This window comes from Rattus norvegicus, chromosome 6, assembly GCF_036323735.1.
Source record: "Rattus norvegicus strain BN/NHsdMcwi chromosome 6, GRCr8, whole genome shotgun sequence".
NCBI lineage: Eukaryota > Metazoa > Chordata > Mammalia > Rodentia > Muridae > Rattus > Rattus norvegicus.
The window spans coordinates 125,516,172-125,533,953 of NC_086024.1; the positions used below are offsets into that span (position 1 = coordinate 125,516,172).

The following is a 17,782-nucleotide window of genomic DNA, read 5'->3' on the forward strand; positions in this document are numbered from 1 at the left end:
ATAAATGATCTTCTAAGGAAATCTTAATAGTCAAAGTCCAGGCTCCATGCCAAGACCTCCTTCCTACTACACAGTACAGAAATGGGAGAAAACACAACTGGAGACAGCAACTTGGGGAAGAATAGAGACTATGCTGGTTACACTCCCAACTATACACTCATATACATATATACACTCTCAGTTATACACGCATACACATGTGCACACTCTCAGTTACACACGCATACACATGTGCACACTCTCAGTTATACATGCACACACTCAGTTACACACTCATATACATGTGCACACTCTCAGTTATACATGCACACACTCAGTTACACACTCATATACATGTGCACACTCTCAGTTATACACGTACACACTCAGTTACACACTCATACACATGCGCACACTCTCAGTTATACATGCACACACTCAGTTATACAATCATATACATGAACACACTCTCAGTTATACACGCATACACATGTGCACACTCTCAGTTATACATGCACACACTCAGTTACACACTCATATACATGTGCACTCTCTCAGTTATACATGCACACACTCAGTTACACACTCATACACATGCGCACACTCTGTTATACACGCACACACTCAGTTATACACTCATATACATGTGCACACTCTCAGTTATACATGCACACACTCAGTTACATACTCATATACATGTGCACACTCTCAGTTATATAGTTATACATGCATACACATGCACATACTCAGTTATATAGTCATACACATGTACACACTCTCAGTTATACACACACACTCAGTTACACACTCATATACATGTGCACCCTCTCAGTTATACACTCATATACATGTATATACACTCAGTTATACACGCACACACTCAGTCACACACTCGTGCACATGTGCACCCTCTCAGTTATATACTTCTACATGCATACACATGCACACACTCAGTTATATAGTCATACACATGTGCACACTCTCAGTTATACACATCCTCACTCATACCCTCAGACTGTTATACACTCATACTCACACTCAGTTTATACTTACACTGTCACTCATCCATGTATACACACATGCTCTCACACTCAGTTATATACTCTCATACATATACCCACTCATACCCACACATATTCGCAGTCATAATCTTTTATGCACTTACCCTATACGTGCTCACACTTACTTTCTAACATACACTCTCATACGCGTGCTCACACATACATTCACTGCCACAATCTGCTACATATTCACCCATACTTGCTCATATTTCCTTTCTAATACACATACCCACACACCACATGATTGTGAACACACACTTCCTCTGCAGAAATCCAGCCCAAGAAAAGAAAGATAACCTGCAAGCCAGTTGCCTGGGGTTAACCTAGCCTGTCTCCAGAGCTCCTAGGACAGGAAGCAACCACAGGCCAGAGGATGTTATCAGGCTAGCCCAGAGTCTAGGAAATGACCTTCTCAGGAAGCCGGCTCCACATACACAAGTCAGACCCACCCAGAGAGTTGACAGGATCTCCCAGAGGAGTCAACGCCCATGACAGGTCCATCTTCAAGGAGCACGGCCTGTGAGGAGACAGGGACCCTGAGTCCTGGCACAAAGGACACTCAAGTAGAGGGAGGGAACTGTGATAAAGTGGCTGGGCCTGATGAATTCTCCATTCCTAGTAAGACATCAGTGCCAGGACAATGGGCAGTGGCAGGCAGGGGATTCCACAGGAAGTGAAGAAGGTGCATAGCTTCTCGGAGGCTCTACCCGGGCTTCTGGGCCCAAGACTCGGTAGAGTCATCTCCTTCGGCCTGGGCCAGGGAGGAAAAACTGCAAATGCTGCAGGTCATGAGCTAGGCATGCCCTGCAGGATGCCCTTGTCACTGGCCAGGCCTGGCACTAGGGAGCTTGAGAGAAAGCCTTTGCATCCACAAGGGCCAGTGAGGAGCAGCACCTCCAGAGAGCCAGGCCTCCCAGGATAGAGTAAGCAGTCCAAACATGCGCAGAACTAAGGGATAAAGAGGGCAGTAGGAGGGACCCAGAGCTACTCAGTCCTGAGAAAGCCTCATGGGATATCCACAGGAGCCCTGGCGAGGAAAGGGCTTGGTGTTTGCTCATCATCCCTAACAGCACCCACCAGCCAGGATTTATACAGAGCCCGGGTAAGCAAGCCAGGGAAGTCACCCAAACCAGACAGTCCTGGATTTGAACCAGGTCTGAGACTCCCTCCTGTGGGCTGCCATAGTCCTCATCCCACTACCCACACCCAGCCCTGACCCGAGCAGCATCTACTCCATCTCCATACTCTATGCCTAGACACGGGAGTAGGTTTCAGTCCTTACTGCGGCCTCAGGGCAATGGGTGGTCCTCCGCAGAGATTCAATGTTTGAGGAGTAAATGAGTCTGTAAACCCCTCAAGAGTGACTTGTTCATTAACCGTGCACCACTGTGCACCTAGCACTGTTTTTTAGGGCTCGGGTACATAAATCACTGACTGTATCCGCTGTGTGTCTGGCACCAGTGCTTGGGATATGGCAATGAGCAAACCCAGCCAAAAGGTCCAGCTCAGGACCTGACAATCCAGTGGTTGTCGAATTCCCACTACATACACAACTCCCACACACACATCCTTTGCTGGTTTCAAAGTGTTGACTGAATGGCTGAAGAGGAGGGATGTGGAGTCTGCGGCCATGGGCAGGAGCCCTAGTTCTGTGAGCCAACTCAACATCTGTCCTTGGCATTGCGCCTTTGTGACTTGTAGCACCACACAAAACCACAGACACTGGTTAAAGCCCCCAGTTAAATGCTTTCTCTGATAAAAGTAGCCTTGGTCATGTGACTCTTCACAGCAATCAAACACTAACTAAGGTACCTTCCTTCCCCAGGCCAGGCTCCTCACCAACCTGCTGGCTGCTTCTCCCCACACCTGAAGAACGGAGGCACAGCACGCCTCCCCTGACACCAGACAGGGTGATGCCACTGCTGTCCCTGCACCAGAGCTCCTTCCCCTTGGTAAAATGCTTCACCCACCAAGAGCTGCCCTGCTTGCCAGGTCTGCAAGTAAACCTGGGAGGTAGCCTGTTCATTAATTGTGCACCACTGTGTACCTGGTAACATACTTGGGGCTTTCAGTGCTAAACATGCAGACTTTGTCCAATAGGGTGATGTCCTTTGAATGTGACATGTCCCCACAGGCTCATGTGTTTGAACATCTGGTCTCAGCTGGTAGAAATGGTTGGGAAGGTTGTGAGACCTTTAGGAGGTGGAGCCTCAATTCAGGAAGTAGGTCTCTGGGGCAAGGCCTTGAGGTTTTACAGCCCAGACCGACTCCTTGCTCACTCTCAGCTTACTGAGTGCTCCTGCCCCTGCCACCATGCCTTCTGCACATGGTGGGCTGCACCCTCAAACTGTGAGCCAAAACCAACTGTTTGCTCCCTGAGTTGCTTTTGTTGAGGCGTTTTTTAATCACAGCAACAGAAAAGTATCTAAGGCAGTGTGTCAGCTCCTACCATCGTCTTGCTCAAGATCTCCCCTCTGTACTTGCCAAGCCTACCCACTGCCACCTATGCATGACCTGGCCTCAGCTCTCTAGCAATCCAACCACAGTCTGTCACTGTCCCCCAGACTGCAGGGTCTCATTTTCTCACCTGAGCAACCATTGTCACCTGTAGGAACACCCTATAGCTCAGACACCTGACACAGGATGCAGAGCCATGCTTCTCTGTGCCGGACAGTTGGCCTGGCAACTAAGATCATGAGTTGCTGTTGCAGTGGACCTGGATCCAATTCCCAGCAGCCCCACAGCAGCTCACAAATGTTTCTAACTCAAGTCCCAGGGAGGGGGGTCCAAAGACTTCTCACATTTACAGGCACACATGTGGTGTACACACATACGTGCAGGCAAAGCACCAATACACATAAAATAATAAAATAAATAAACCCCTCCCTTTTTTAACAGAGAGTCGAGCTTTCTGCCCCCAACAGCATCTCTGGAAGCATACGTCCAGTCAGGTGCAGAAATCTGAGTCCTTAACCTGAACTGCAAAAGTTGCTGGAGTCACCTACTCATCCTATTTTTCTGATGTCTCTCTGCCATCAGGGTGGTGCCACAAAGATTCTGCTTAAAAGTTCAGAGTTCAGGGGCTGGGGATTTAGCTCAGTGGTAGAGCGCTTACCTAGGAAGCGCAAGGCCCTGGGTTCGATCCCCAGCTCCGAAAAAAAGAACCAAAAAAAAAAAAAAGTTCAGAGTTTGAGCCCCTGCCTTAGCCAAAAAAGATTGTCACGTATCAAGAGACTCAGGATGTGTTGGAAAATCTACAATGTCCAGAGCCTGTCCTCACTGCTTCTCACACGTGAGGCTAGGTACCACTGGTACCACCTGGGGGCTTGTTAACAATGCAGACGGCTCCAAGACTTGCCACAGAGGATCTCCAAGAGTGGAGCCTGGTGACCTAGACTCTAAATGAGCTGTCTCTGATTCTTTAATCCAACAGTCAGAAAAACCAGAGTGCTAGGAGGATAACAAAACTAGTCACAAGGGAGCTAGACCCCATCTCGGTGAGCATCTCTGGGCCTTGATCTACTCATCCCTGGGTGAGAGGTATTAGAACATGTGCTCACTTGGTTGCTAGGATTACCAAGAATCGAGTATACGTCCACAACCAGCATCTGACGCAGAGGAGAAACCTACAAACTGCTGTCCAGTCTCTTTCCCTCCCGACACTGTCTCAGGAAGACTAGCTGTAGAGGCTCACAGGAGGACCTTGGTGGGCAGTGTCTGAAGATTCTGGCTCCGGACCTGGGGGACCTCTAAAAGAATCCAAAAGATCGGCTCTGTGTGGTTCCGGCACCTTCTCCTCTGGCACACCTACTAAGCAGGGATAGGCAAGCCCTAGGGCGGTAGACATGTGACTCCTGCACTAGGTTTTTTGGTGGCTGTGGCTGTCCTCCATATTTTCCATGGCACTGTTTATCCTTGCCCTGGTGGTTGAGGGGGATGGTTTTGGAAGGCATATGAAAACCTCCTTCTTCCTGGGCTTCTCAATGGGAACACCAGCTTTCACACACATCAGCTGCCTGCAGCACTCCAATGTCTGCCAAGCATGAGGTCATCCAGAGGGAGAGGAATCTTGCTGTGTGAGGCCAATAGTAATGGAGTGCAAAGGCTACTCCCCAGTGCCCAGACCAACCTGGCCAGGCAGCCCCAGGGCAGAGGGGAGGACTTGTTGAAATGCCTTCGGCAGTAAGTCATCAGCAAACACCGGCTCCACTGGTGGAACGCATGATCCCACACAACAGAAAGCCCAGGAAGAGCTGCTCCAGGCACTAGCTTGGCACCAACACCTCAGCAGCCCCATGTTTCTTTTCTCTATGCTGCCATCCTCCACAGCCTGGCCCCATGCAGGGGCCAGGAACCATTATGGGCACAAGACAGCAGCAGCTCCAGGCCTCAAAGGCATGAACAGCCTTTTCCAGGCAAGAGCAAGCATGTATAGGGGACCTTCAGCAAGAGGAAGTCATACCCACTACTGTTTAGCTGACTAGAGCAGGCACGTGCTTACACCTCAGCCAATCACTGATTGGGTAGCAAAGCCTCAGAAGCAACCATAGATTTGAAGCTGGAATCACAAATCAGGGCCCAGCCACAGTAAAGCGGTCAGCACAAGGAAAGGCTGGAGGAGAATGGAAAGGAAGGTGGGGAAACCCTCACTTCCAAGGCAAGAGAGCCCCAACCCCGCTCTCTGCAGTCTGCTCTATTTGCTCAGAGAACTAGATGCATAAGCCTAGGCATGGGCCAGGGCAATACAACACTACACCAGTGAGCTGTGGGCCCAATTCCTCAATCTGACTCCAGAAACAATGGCCCTCAGCCCTAAAAGTTAGCCTCGTGGTGAGGAAACAAGAAAGGTGGTGTGGAAAGAAAAAGAGCCTTGCACAGGGTGTGGGACAGGGAAACACTACCATCAGCAAGGTAAAACAGCTGGCCCATGGTAACATTCTCTGACCAGCACTGAACAGAGCACTATTAGGTTGTCCTTACAGCTACCTTACAAGTCTGACACTTCTAGGTTACACAGTACATTAGCAGTAACTTCTGAAATCAAGAACTCTCTAAAAACTCAAAAGTTTGGTATTTATTTAGTGTGTGTTTATGTGTGCACAGGCTTGCACACTTGTCTGTGTGGATGTTCTCAGCCAAGCATGTGCACCTGGAGGCAGAGGCTGCCATGGGAGATTCCATAATCACTCTTCATAGAGGTTCTCACTAAACATAGAGTTCATCTTTTTGGCTAGACTGGTAAGCCCGAAAAACCAGGAATCAACCCGCCCCTGCCTCCAGGAAGGGGGAGGGGTGGTTACTGATGCAGGCTGCTATACCCAGCATCTTTGATTGGGTGTGAGGGTTGGAACTCAGAGCCTCAAGTTGTAAGCAGACACTTTCTCAGGAAGCCATCTCCCCAGACCCCAAAGTGGTTTTTCACTGTTATTTATTTGAGTAAGAGGACCTGAGGTGAACTGGTACCTGTTCATGGTGTCTTCATGCCTTTGCAATGAATATTCATACAGTCTGCTCCCCGGCCCAACTTGGAGTGTCACACAACGCTGGGGATATGTACTGCATTCTAAAATAGCCCTCATTTAGAAGTACATTTGGCTTCAAGGGATTCAGAAGGACTTTCTGTGTGCCCCTGCTTTACCCCAGAGTTTCGAAAGATCCTCTCACACAGGGAGCTGATCTTCAGGGCTGGGGTTCCAGCCCACTCGATTGCTTCTCCTGCCTAGGGCATCACAGAAGACACCTCCTTCTCTGTCCTCTCATATGCAGGAGTTAGACTTGATTCATGGATTTCAGTGGATTTGTTTTCTAAGCACATGAGCCCTTCCTTCAAAGGAAACCTTAGGGAAAAGTTCAGTGGCTCCAGTAAATGAGGCCTGCCCCATCCCCATTAACACAGTTTAAAAAATGGCATCTGACATGATCTCTAAGGTCCTGCCTGGTCCAGATTGTTATGGCTGCACTTTCTGTGAAGGAAGGACAGCTGGGAGGAACTTGGACTTGACAGACGGGCAGTCTGACCTTCAGTGAAGATACCATGAATAGCTCGAGCAAAAGAGGAGTCATAAGTCAGGGGCCAGGAGTCAAAACCAGCCCAGGGACGAGGAAAGGACACTGCTCGCAGGTGACAAGAGGATGTGCTCCAAGAATTGCTGGACCAAGCCAACAAATGTCAGGAATCCCTCCCTTCCCCAGCTCAGAGCCTCAAAGTCCCTCCAGGCATGAGGCCACAGGGGAGCAAGACAGTCCCAGCCCCAGTGTCAGCCACAAGAAGTCAAGAGACCATAAGCACGAAAGCCTACCTTAATGCCAGTGATCCAAAAATAAGGACACATCCTGCACCACAAAGCACGAGTTTCAGGGGACAAGAAGACCATGTTTAAAAGCAGGATGTTGGCCTGCCCGGAAGCACAGCTGGAGGGTCATAGGAGGTCTCACTGACCTGGAGCAATGTGACTCCCAGAGGCTTACTGGGTGCCCCACAAATGCCCTAAGAGGTCAGTCCTAAACAATAAGACCACTTTCTCACTTCACAGCAGAAACTCAGATAAAACTCAGCCTTTCCCAAGAAGTCCTCGAGCCATCAATGACAGCATCTCTGGAGAAGGCTGCAGAGGCTTCAAAATACTAAGAGTCTAGACAGGAAAACCATGAAGACATTCATGCCTGTCCTTCAACAGCACAGAGGTCAGCCACAGGCAAACCAAGAACCTCTCTCATAGCAATAGATTTTGGGGGGTCAAACTCTAGGTCCCCCTCGCCCCTGCAAAAGAACTGTTTCCCTATTGATCCATCACCACCAGTTGGTTAAAATACCTTACCTTGAAGACTCACTAAATCAGATGGCCTGAGATCCCTAATGAGAGAACTACCATGTGGGGCCTCATGGCTCCAAGTGAGTTCAGGTGCACAGCTGCCTAAGGAGACGAACTGGCTGGGACGTTAATGAGAAGAAGGTTCATGACCTCGCAGTCTCATGAGCCACCAAAGGCTCATGATATCAATCTCTGGCCTCCATGTGCACATTCACACAAACACACATGCACAAGAACGCATACAAACACATACACCTATCCACAACTTTTTTTTTTTTTCGGAGCTGGGGACCGAACCCAGGGCCTTGTGCTTCCTAGGCAAGTGCTCTACCACTGAGCTAAATCCCCAACCCCGAAGGTTTCCTTTTAACCTGACACCTGATCTTCCCTAACTCACCCATCTCTTGGCAAAATGTCTGGCCCCTTTATATCCAGGGTCAGGATGGGGCTTTGACTCTCAGTGCCCACAGCTTAGAGTGGAAACCCAGTGGAGACCCAGCACGTCTCTCCCAGGAGCTGTCCCTGCTGAGCGTTGTGAGTGATTGTTGCACTCACAACCCCTGGCTCCTACCTCAGGCAGAGAAATGCCTAAGCTACAACAGTAGCCTGTAAGGCCTACAAGTTCTGTCTCCCCTGACCCCCACCCCAGCCTCTGTCCTGAAGTCCTCTCTCTAGAACTCACTCCTTTAGCTTCTCTAGTTTTATCTCCCATTCGGCCTTCCAACAGGACTCCCCAAGTCACAGGAGACACCCTAGTTTACTATTTAAAGTCAGCAGTCCCTGCAACCCCCACCCGACCTTTCCCTTCACTCTGTGGCAGCACTGACCACCAACACATCCTGTTCGTTACGAGCGATCACACCATCTGCCCACCAAAAGGGGCTTCACGGAGCTGGGTAGAGCGTCACTTGTCATTTTTGCCTGTGCTCACTAGTAGCCTCCTGTAGCTCAGAGTGGTACTCAATGTCTGTAGACTGGATGGGATGAATGAGTAAAGAAAGAGAAGGAAAGAAAGGCCTGCTGCTGAGGTGTCAGGCTCTGTGGCTATTGACAGGAGTCTGCAGAAACTTTACTCTTTTTTTTTTTTTTTTTTCTTGGCACAGGGCCTCCTACAGCCCCATCGACCTCAAACTTAGCCAAGGGTAAGCTTGGACTCTTACCACACTTTCTGAGTGTCTGGGTACAGATATGCCACACCACACCCAGTTTGCAGATGCTATTAGCGATCAAACCCAAAACTTTTTAACTTGCAGTTCACGGTGAGGCAGTCTCACTTTGTAGCCTTCATGGTGGGACTCACAGAGACCTGCCTGCCTCTGCCTCTGAAGCTGAGATGAAATGTGCATCGCCAAATCCACCCTGCCCTCTTTTAATCTTCATAATTCCTGCAAGGCACTACTTCTCTAGAAACTGAAAGGAAAATTATACAGATTTAAGGTTTAAAAATATAAAGTTAAAAGAGTAAGTTTCAAAATTCACAGACTCAGGACTAAACACTGTGAAAAGCAAGTCCAGGCAGCCCCGCCCTGCCGCTAGGACTAACAGACCATAAAGATAAAGGAAAGGAATGCAGGAACCAGCCCGAGTTATCAGGACTGACCCAAACCATCTGGCAGAAGGGCACCTCCCCCAGCTTACTCAGAGTCACACCTTAACCAGATGTCCTTCAAACCCTGAAACGCCCCTAGCTCCTAAAATCCTATACGCTCCTGTCAATTCGTACTCTCCTGCTGTGCTGTAATCTCACTGCCAAGTTTAAATGAGCCAATCACTTATAGCCTCGCCAGAAATTAGCCAATTGTGTGTAACCGCGCCAAACCCCCTAGCCTTCCCTATATAAATCCCTGACTTTTGAGCTTCGGGGTCGACACCTCTGTCTCCTGCGCAGGATACATGTCGACCTGGAGATCCCCGTAATAGATCTCCGTAATAAACCTCGCCTTTGCTTATTACATCCAAAATGGTCTCTCTGTGTCTGGGGTCCGCGATTTCCCGTGACTTTAGAAAGGGTCTCTCTTCGGGGATCTTTCAAAACAAAGAAAACCGCCACGGTCTCACTGTGCGGCCCTGACGGGGTTGTCTCTAGTGTTGACAGGATTACAGGTGTGTCTTCTGAGTTATGCAGCAATTGAGGCTCTGGGTTGTTCAGAGGCTTGACCAAGATCACAGAGCCAGGGGGAGTGGCAGCAGCAGGTTCAGGCCCCTGGGTACTGGGTGTAAGAACTGCATGCTCTTGGTGGCCTGTAGCTGCCTTCAGAAAATCTTAGTATGACAAGCTTGGCATTAACTAGTTTTCCTTCCTTTATGCAGCAATGGTTTAAGCTAAGCAGTGTGCCTAGTTTATGCTAGCAAACCCACAGGGACTGAAGGTAGCCAGGGCCTCCAAAGTCAAGTAGAGGTCCCACTATCAGCCCCAAGAAGGTCCCATCAGTCAGGAGAAGACCCACCCTCAAAGGGTTCCCTGCACCTGCAGAAGAAACTGTTCGGGTTTGTTTCACCCCCTTCTCTGCTTTCTTTCTGCCTTTCTGAGCAGCCTCTTCGGCCTTTTCAAGTCTAGATGACCTTTCCCCCATCAATGGCTGCTGGTCTCACCATGTGAGGCTCTGGGAGAAAACTATCTCCCAGGAAATCTCCAGAGCTAACTCACACACAGACCCACGGCCACACAGTGTTCCGCTCATCACCACTACCCTGCCCCACCCCACATCCTAGTCAGAGCTGCAGATGAGGCCACAGGTTCTGGAAAGAAAGTTAAGCTCAGAGAGGCCTTGAAAATGGGCCCGTGAATGAAAACAGAGGGGTCCGTGCACCTTCTCATGCCAGGGAGCACAGCAGCATGAGCCAGTCTCTCCTCCCTTTCTGTCCACTATTCTCAACCACACGAATGTTGTCTGTTTCCCTTAAACAGCTTCTCGTTGACTACTTTCACGATTGTTTCTCAGTGTTCCTCTCAGAGGAAGAAAATGCACAAGGGCAGGAGCCTGGTCAGCACCTGGCCTAGGTGGGCACCGCACATGCTACAGAACGAGAGCAGACAGCAGGTAGCAGGTGGAGACAGGAGGATGCTCAGACCACACCAAATGCTAACATCCACCTGCACGGGATGGATGGAATGGCACATGGGACTCAGGAGTGTGACTCTGACAGGAAAAAGGAAAATGCAGGACAGGAGAAACCAGCAAAGCAGGCAAGGTCAAGTTGCCTTTGGGGTCCTGAGGACTCAACACCTCTCCCTCAAATGCTAACTTAAAGATGGTGGACAGTGTGCAAAACCAAAATCTTGCCCTCTCTGCATGGTGACATTTGCCCGTGGTCCTAAACTTGGGAGGCAAAGCAGGAAGCTGGAGACTTTGAGGCTAGCCTAAGCTATATGTTGAGTTTGAGAGACACATAGAGAAATTTTTTTTTTAATTTCATTTCCAGGCACTATTTCTATAAAAAAGTCACAAACAGTGACCATCCTTAAAGAGGCTATGCGATTTCCCTGTCCAATTCTGGATAGTGTGGGGTGAAGGTTGAAAACAGTCCACATGTCCTTCCTTGAATGAGCAGTGCCAGTCCTTCATTCATTCACTCTGATTTGTTTGTCCCGCCCCTGCCCAGACAGCCTTGGGAAGCCAGAGGTGAAGGAGGACAGAATCCTCTGCCCTCTCACCAGGCTCCAAGTGCCTGCCTGTGGTTTTGGCGCGTACTAAAAGACAAGCAAATATTAACCATACTTGCTTCCAAAATAAATAAGGACACGTGGAGTCTCTCTCTGGAATATGATTTTGGCCGCAATTTTGGTTTGATAGGTTGGAAGAACCAATTCAACAAATGGGGTCATTGGCCAAGTCCAGCCACCAGGTTTCCCAACTCAGATCCACCAGGCCCCTCATCCAATCAGCTCCATTTCCCTCATTGTTACTCATAGTCTCACCTCTCAGCCCAGTAACCTTCTCCCAGACTCCCTGACTGTTTCCCTTGTACTCTCCACCCTAACCTCTCTGCAGATTTGACATTCCAACTGTCAGACCTCAAGACACAAACCCCAACCTGCCAATGCCACCCGACACCCTCCAAGTCTGAGCTTCCTCCTGGGGCCCTTGAATACAATATGTTCACAACATCTCCATTCATGGGATCCCTGAGCACACCCCACACACTCTGGTGGCCCCCAGATGCCCACAGGTTTGTCCTGGGGGCGCCACATACACAAATGCACACACACACAAGCTCCAACTTCTTGGAACCCGGGTGCTGGCCTCTGGCCTCTGGGGTCGGCGAGCCTCTCCACCCTGCACGTCAGGACTCTAGGGCTCCAACACAGCCCGCCCGCCCAGCCGAACGCCGCGTGACCGGAGGACCTCGCGTTCCCCAAGGGCCTGGCCCGCGCACACCGCGCGGCCTGCGCCTCGCCGCCCGGCCGCGCCCCTGCTCGCGCCCCGCGCCTCAGGCCTAGCCCCGGAGGCCGCGGCAGCCCCGCAAACCCCGGTGCGCCCGCGCGTACCGTTGGCGATAAGCTTGGCCGACAGCTGCTTGACGAGCTCGGGGATCCGCTCCCATTGGCACTCGGAGCGGCAGCGCTCGATCTCCGTCTCCAGCCGCGAGCCCGCCTTCCTGGTCGCCATGGCCGCCCTGGCCGGCCCGGCGCGCGCCCGCAGGCCCCGCAGGCCCCGCCGCCGCCGGGCCCCGCGCCGCCTCCCGCTGCGGCCGCGGGCTCCGGCTCCGGCTCCCGGCTCGGCGGCGTAACGGGAACGCCGGCCGGGGAAGGGGCGGGGAGCGGGCGGCGGCGGGCGCGGCGGGGCCCCGGGCGCCGCGAGGAGCGGCCCCTGCCGGCCAGGGCCGGAGCCGCAGCGGGCCGGGGCGGAGGCCGGACGGACAGTGAGAAGCGCGGGACGGAACTCAGGAGGACAGGAACAGTGCGGGGTCAAGCCAGGGCAGCCACCCCGCGAACGCTCTGGGGCCCCGAAGGCCCGGGTGCCTCGTGTGAGGGGGCGTGAAGGGCGGGCCTGCCTCGGCTGGCCCTGCCATCGCAGGTTGCCTGTGCTAGCCTGCGCCCCTCCTCTGGCTCCCCTCTGCCCCAGGCAGCCTATTCCCCATGCGGCCACAAGTGTCTGAGACTCATCCTCCTCCAGCACCTGCCCTTAAAGTGTGTTGGAAGCAAATGACGGGGGTCGTGTGTGTGTGTGTGTGTGTGTGTGTGTGTGTCCAGCTCCGTTGCCCTCTGAGGAGAATACCAACTCATTAGTGGTCCTTCCGGGTCTTGACCTTGTAACTGAGAGCGGGGGCTGGGGTCTAAGCTGAACATTATTTGACCTGTGCATTTATTTATTCAATAACTATAGAGTTAGAGATCACCAACGCAGAGCTAGGTCGTGTTTTAGCGCAGTAGAAAAGGGACGAAGTGAGTATAAAGTTTTGCTGGAGCTCACAGCCCTTTCATGGAAATGAATTAAGCAAAAGAGAGTAGCAAATTAGGTTATGGGATAGTTACGGATGGTGTTGAGGTGACATTTGACAGTCTTAAAGATGACAGAGTCGGGGAGAATATGGGGAGGAGGGAATATTGAGAGCAAAGGCCTCGGGTTTACCATATTTGGTGAAAAAGGCCAGAGTGGCTGGAGGGGAGTGAAGGCAAGGAGCAGAGCAGATGATCTCAGAGAGGAGGGGGTGGAGATTTAGTTCATGCTGGGCCTTCTGGACCACTCCAGAGACTGACTTTCTCCTTGGTGAGATAGGGAGCCTGCGTGTTGGTCAGACATGCAATGGCACGGCCTGCAGGTATGGCCTTGACCAGTATTTGGGAAAGTTGGTCAGGAAGTGCGGCTTCAGGGGCAGTGGGGGTGTTGGACTCTGCAATACTGCACGTGAGGATGGAGCTATAATCCTGGCAGTACAAGGCTCGTCCTCTCCCAGTGTCTCCTCCAGCTTTACAAAGCTGTCAAGTGCAGCCTCTTCTCCCATGCCCCAGGGATAATCAGGAACAGACTCGTGGTTCTTGGTTTACTTGATCGGCAACTGAAACTCAGTGGAGGGCCAGGAGGAAAGAAGTACGTGGGACATGGCCAGCACCTCACTGAGACAACCCGAGGTCCTCAGAGGTGATGGAAGCAGAGCCGATGGAGCTCAGACACTAAGGACAGCCCAAGGACAGGCAAACAGAATGCCAGAGGAAATGAGGGGGAAGGAGTCTCCTCAGGAAGTGTTACACTGTTACACACTTCCAAATCCAGCTAAGAAGTCTGTCTAAATGTGTTGGCTTGGATTATTCTCTCTTCAACCTCGGTCCAAAGGTCACCAAGAAGCCTTGTTCAGCTGACAGTGCCTGTGTGAATCTAGGACTGGCAGCTTCCCTGCATGGCGGCACTCAGAATATCAATGTCCTAACATTACTTGGCCTCCATGGCCACAGTGTAAGGCAAAGCATGGAGTCCGTCTCCTGGCCTGTTTCTTGGATAAGCTGCTTTTCTGAGTGTGGGGGATGCCAGGCAGTGGGATTTATACCCCACCCCCACCATCTTCTTCTCTTCCTATAATGTGTACCTGTGGAATGCAGCAGTTAGAACTTAATTACAGGGTAGGGGAGATTAAGCCACCATTCCAACAGCTCTGTGCCTCTAGCACACCACAGTCTAAAATCAACTATTACACAACAAACACATCTGACTTTCTTTGGATTGGTTTATGGTTTGAGTGTATGCTCCTAGGATCCTCTGTTGGGAACTTGTACCATAGGGTGGAGATGCTGGGGTGTGGGGTCCTTTAAGATGGGAGGCCTGGTGGAAGGACCTTGGGGTCAAAGGGGAGCTGCCCTTGCAAGGGATTAATGTGGATTTGTGGGTGGGGCCCCAACTTTTGAATGTGAGTTGTTTTAAGAGTGAGCTTCCCTCTCTAGCTTCCTGTTTGTGGATGCAATGTTTGCCCACTCGATGTTGTATTAGTTACTTTCCATTGCTGTGATGTAGTACCATGACCAAGGTCATGAATTTTGACAGAGCAAGGGTGAAGGGCCATGAAAAGTGGTGGATTGAGAAAATGATATAATTATATCTTACACACACACACACACACACACACACACACACACACACACAACATGACCAAGGTGACCTATAGAAGGAAGGATGTGGTGGTTCCAATAGGAGCCCCCATAGACCCATGTGAGTGAATGCTTGGCCCCTAGGAGTAGCACTATCAGGAGATGTGGTGTTGCTGGAGGAAGTGTGACACTGTGGAGTCAGGCTTTGAGGTTTCACATGTTCAAGCTATGCCCAGTGTGGCTCACAGTCAACTTCTGCTGCTCACTCATCAAGATGTAGAACTCTTAGCTCCTTCTCTGGCACTGTATCTGCCTGCATGCCGCCATGCTTCCCGCCATGATGATAATGGACTGAACCTCTAAAACTGTAAGCCAGCCTCAATTAAATGTTTTCCTTTATAAGAGTTGCGGTGGTCGTGGTGTCTCTTCACAGCAGTAGAAACCTAACTAAGACGAAGGGTTTATTTGGGTTTCCAGCTCCAGAAGGACAGAGGGTCCATGGTGGCAGAGCAGAGGTGTGGAGGCTGGAGTTAGATGCTGAAGACTCCCATCTTGAACCACAAGCAAGAAGCAGAGTGAATAAACTGGAAAGGCCATGAGTCTTTAGCCTCTCAAAGCCTGTCTCCAGTGACATACATACCATATATGTGTGTGTGTGTGTGTGTGTGTGTGTGTGTGTGTGTGTGTGTGTGTGTCTGTGTCTGGTCTGTGTATCTGTGTGTGTGTGTGTATCTGTGTGTGTTTCATTATAGTAAAGAAAAGTAAACTAAAACACATTCCAGGCTTCCACCTTGACTGGAGCTGAGATTGGAGAATTTTCAGATCATCTCCTTGAGTGCCAAAATTTGTAGGTACAGAGGTTGGGAGCAGAGTCCACTTAATCTAGCACAAAGAAACTTCTGGTATCCATTGTGTGTAGCCTGAGAGCTGGTCCCTGCAGTTTCCAAGACCTTTCCCAACTAGGTAATAGTTTGTCCATCACTTGTCCTGTGCTGGTCGCCATATCAGCCCTGAAGAGGCAGGAGAGAAAATTCCCACGAGAGAAAATTCCAGGTGAGATTACCGGCAGGTGGTGCAAGGTAAGATCAAGAGGAGGAGGAGGAGGTAATTCATGCTAATATAATAGCACCCATGACAACATCTCATTCTCTGTTCATTCACTCTGGAATTACAAGTTTGACAAGCTTGTGAAGAATTAGTGCCTGGGGCCTGGTAGTGTCAGAAAGGAAGCCGCACAGAAGTCGGAGGTCAGACCTCAGGCAAGATATCTGGGAAAGGTTGCCTGGAGCAGTGGAGATGGGCAGAGGTTTAGAGGGTCAGGGCTAACAGGTAGTTAAGGTAAAAGACCCCTAAGACCCTCAGAACCTGGAGCCCTGAACCACTAGACTAGGAGAGAGGTAAGAGGTGAGCGGATGGGAGAGGGGTTTAGGGTAAGGAGATTGTGGGCTGGGCTAGAGTGGAGAAGGATGTTCCTGGGAAGCTGCCGGTGAGAGCAGGAGTCAGCACCTCTGTCCTTGCTCCTGCAGGGATGTGGTAAGCCAGAAAGTCTCACCCAGTTCCTATGTGTTCCCTTATCCCTTCCTAGGGGACTTTGCTCAGAATGATGTCCTCAGGCAGGCTTTGTCTGACCATCTTACCCAAATTCTCCCCATATCCCTCTACCCTTTCCTCTCACTTGGCTTGGATTTTCTTCTTGCTGACAGCTGGCTTGCACACACTGGTTTGGAATGGATTGTTGACCTGCTTTTACTGGAGGGAAGCTGCAGGTGTGCAGGGTGTGTGCGCACGCGAGTGTGTGTGTGTGTGCGCATGTACTTGTGGTTGTTGCTATGCAGACATCCCAAACTTGAATCTCCATGAGGAGGTACCCAAAGGAGAGTGGGTACCCACCAACTGAAGCAGATGTTTTGAGTTTAAGGGTGAGATGAAAATCTAAAAAGAAGCAACAAGATTTGAACACACTCACAGAGAGCAAGAATTTCTAGTCTTTGAGCTTGCACTGCCAGGGCATGTAGCCTTGTCATCCAATTGTCAGAGCCAAGAGCGTCTCAGCTGTCCTGGGAGGTGTGATCCACCTGAGGTCGAGGCTGTGAGCAGCTGCTGAAGGCTGGGGCAGAAAAGGTTCATTGAGGTTTGCAGGCCCCAGGTATGAGTAAGAGGGTTATAATGCCTCTGGGTGACTTTTATTTATGCTGTATTTGATGCATATAGAAACACATACAATGTAAAACTTACACAATGAAATGATAAGACACTTACTGGTAAGGCAAGGCTACTGATCATTCCAGCTCCAACTGCCTCTAGCTTTGGCATTTGCTATACTTCTGCACTTTCACTGTAAGTCAGTTTTCGGCCAATTTTTTGTAAGTGTACGTGTGGCACATGGCATGGTTGGGTGGTTGGTTTCTGAGCCCTGTAAAACTGTAGCATGTTATGCAAACCACTTCTCTGCTCATCTGGAGTTCCCAAACTTCTCCGAATTTCACACACACAACTCCTGTTTGTGTGATGCCTAAGTCCACTGGAGTTCAGCAGTTTGATCTAGCCTCCAGTGCTCAGAATGGCTTCTGTGAACACGGCCATTTGTTCATAAAAGCCACACCTATGCTAATGCTTGAAGCAGGGCTTCTAAGGATATATCAACATAGATCTGTGTCCCTTACCCTTGCGTACCCTGGTTCCCTTGCCTTTCCCCTTTAAGTGCCATCTGTAACTTTGGAAGCCCTGGATCCCATCCAGTTGTGGAAAAGCCCTGTGAGTGACCTTTGTCCCATTTCTGGGCTTGCCTCTCTGGGGACATGACTTAGTCTGGGTCCTTTGGGAAGACCCAGACTGACCCAGCTCTGAATTTTAGTACACACTAACTGCACACCGAGTTTGGACACTATAGTCATTATCTGTTCAAAACT

The 17,782-nt window shown here is 50.5% G+C and overlaps 1 protein-coding gene across 7 annotated transcripts in view; it reads right to left on the bottom strand.

Moving 5' to 3' along the window:
* The window catches only part of Ttc7b (tetratricopeptide repeat domain 7B), a 211,833-nt gene extending 199,161 nt beyond the window's left edge, over positions 1-12,672 (bottom strand). For 4 of the 7 annotated variants that reach the window (XM_039112527.2, XM_063262123.1, XM_039112520.2 and 1 more), the window contains exon 1: positions 12,342-12,672. In XM_039112527.2, the coding sequence (XP_038968455.1) occupies positions 12,342-12,462 (121 nt within the window). In that variant the 5' untranslated portion in view covers positions 12,463-12,672. The remainder of the gene's footprint in view (positions 1-12,341) is intronic. The other 3 variants (NM_001108719.3, NM_001401373.1, NM_001401371.1) reach the window with 1 other exon arrangement.
* Positions 12,673-17,782: the final 5,110 nt, after the last annotated feature.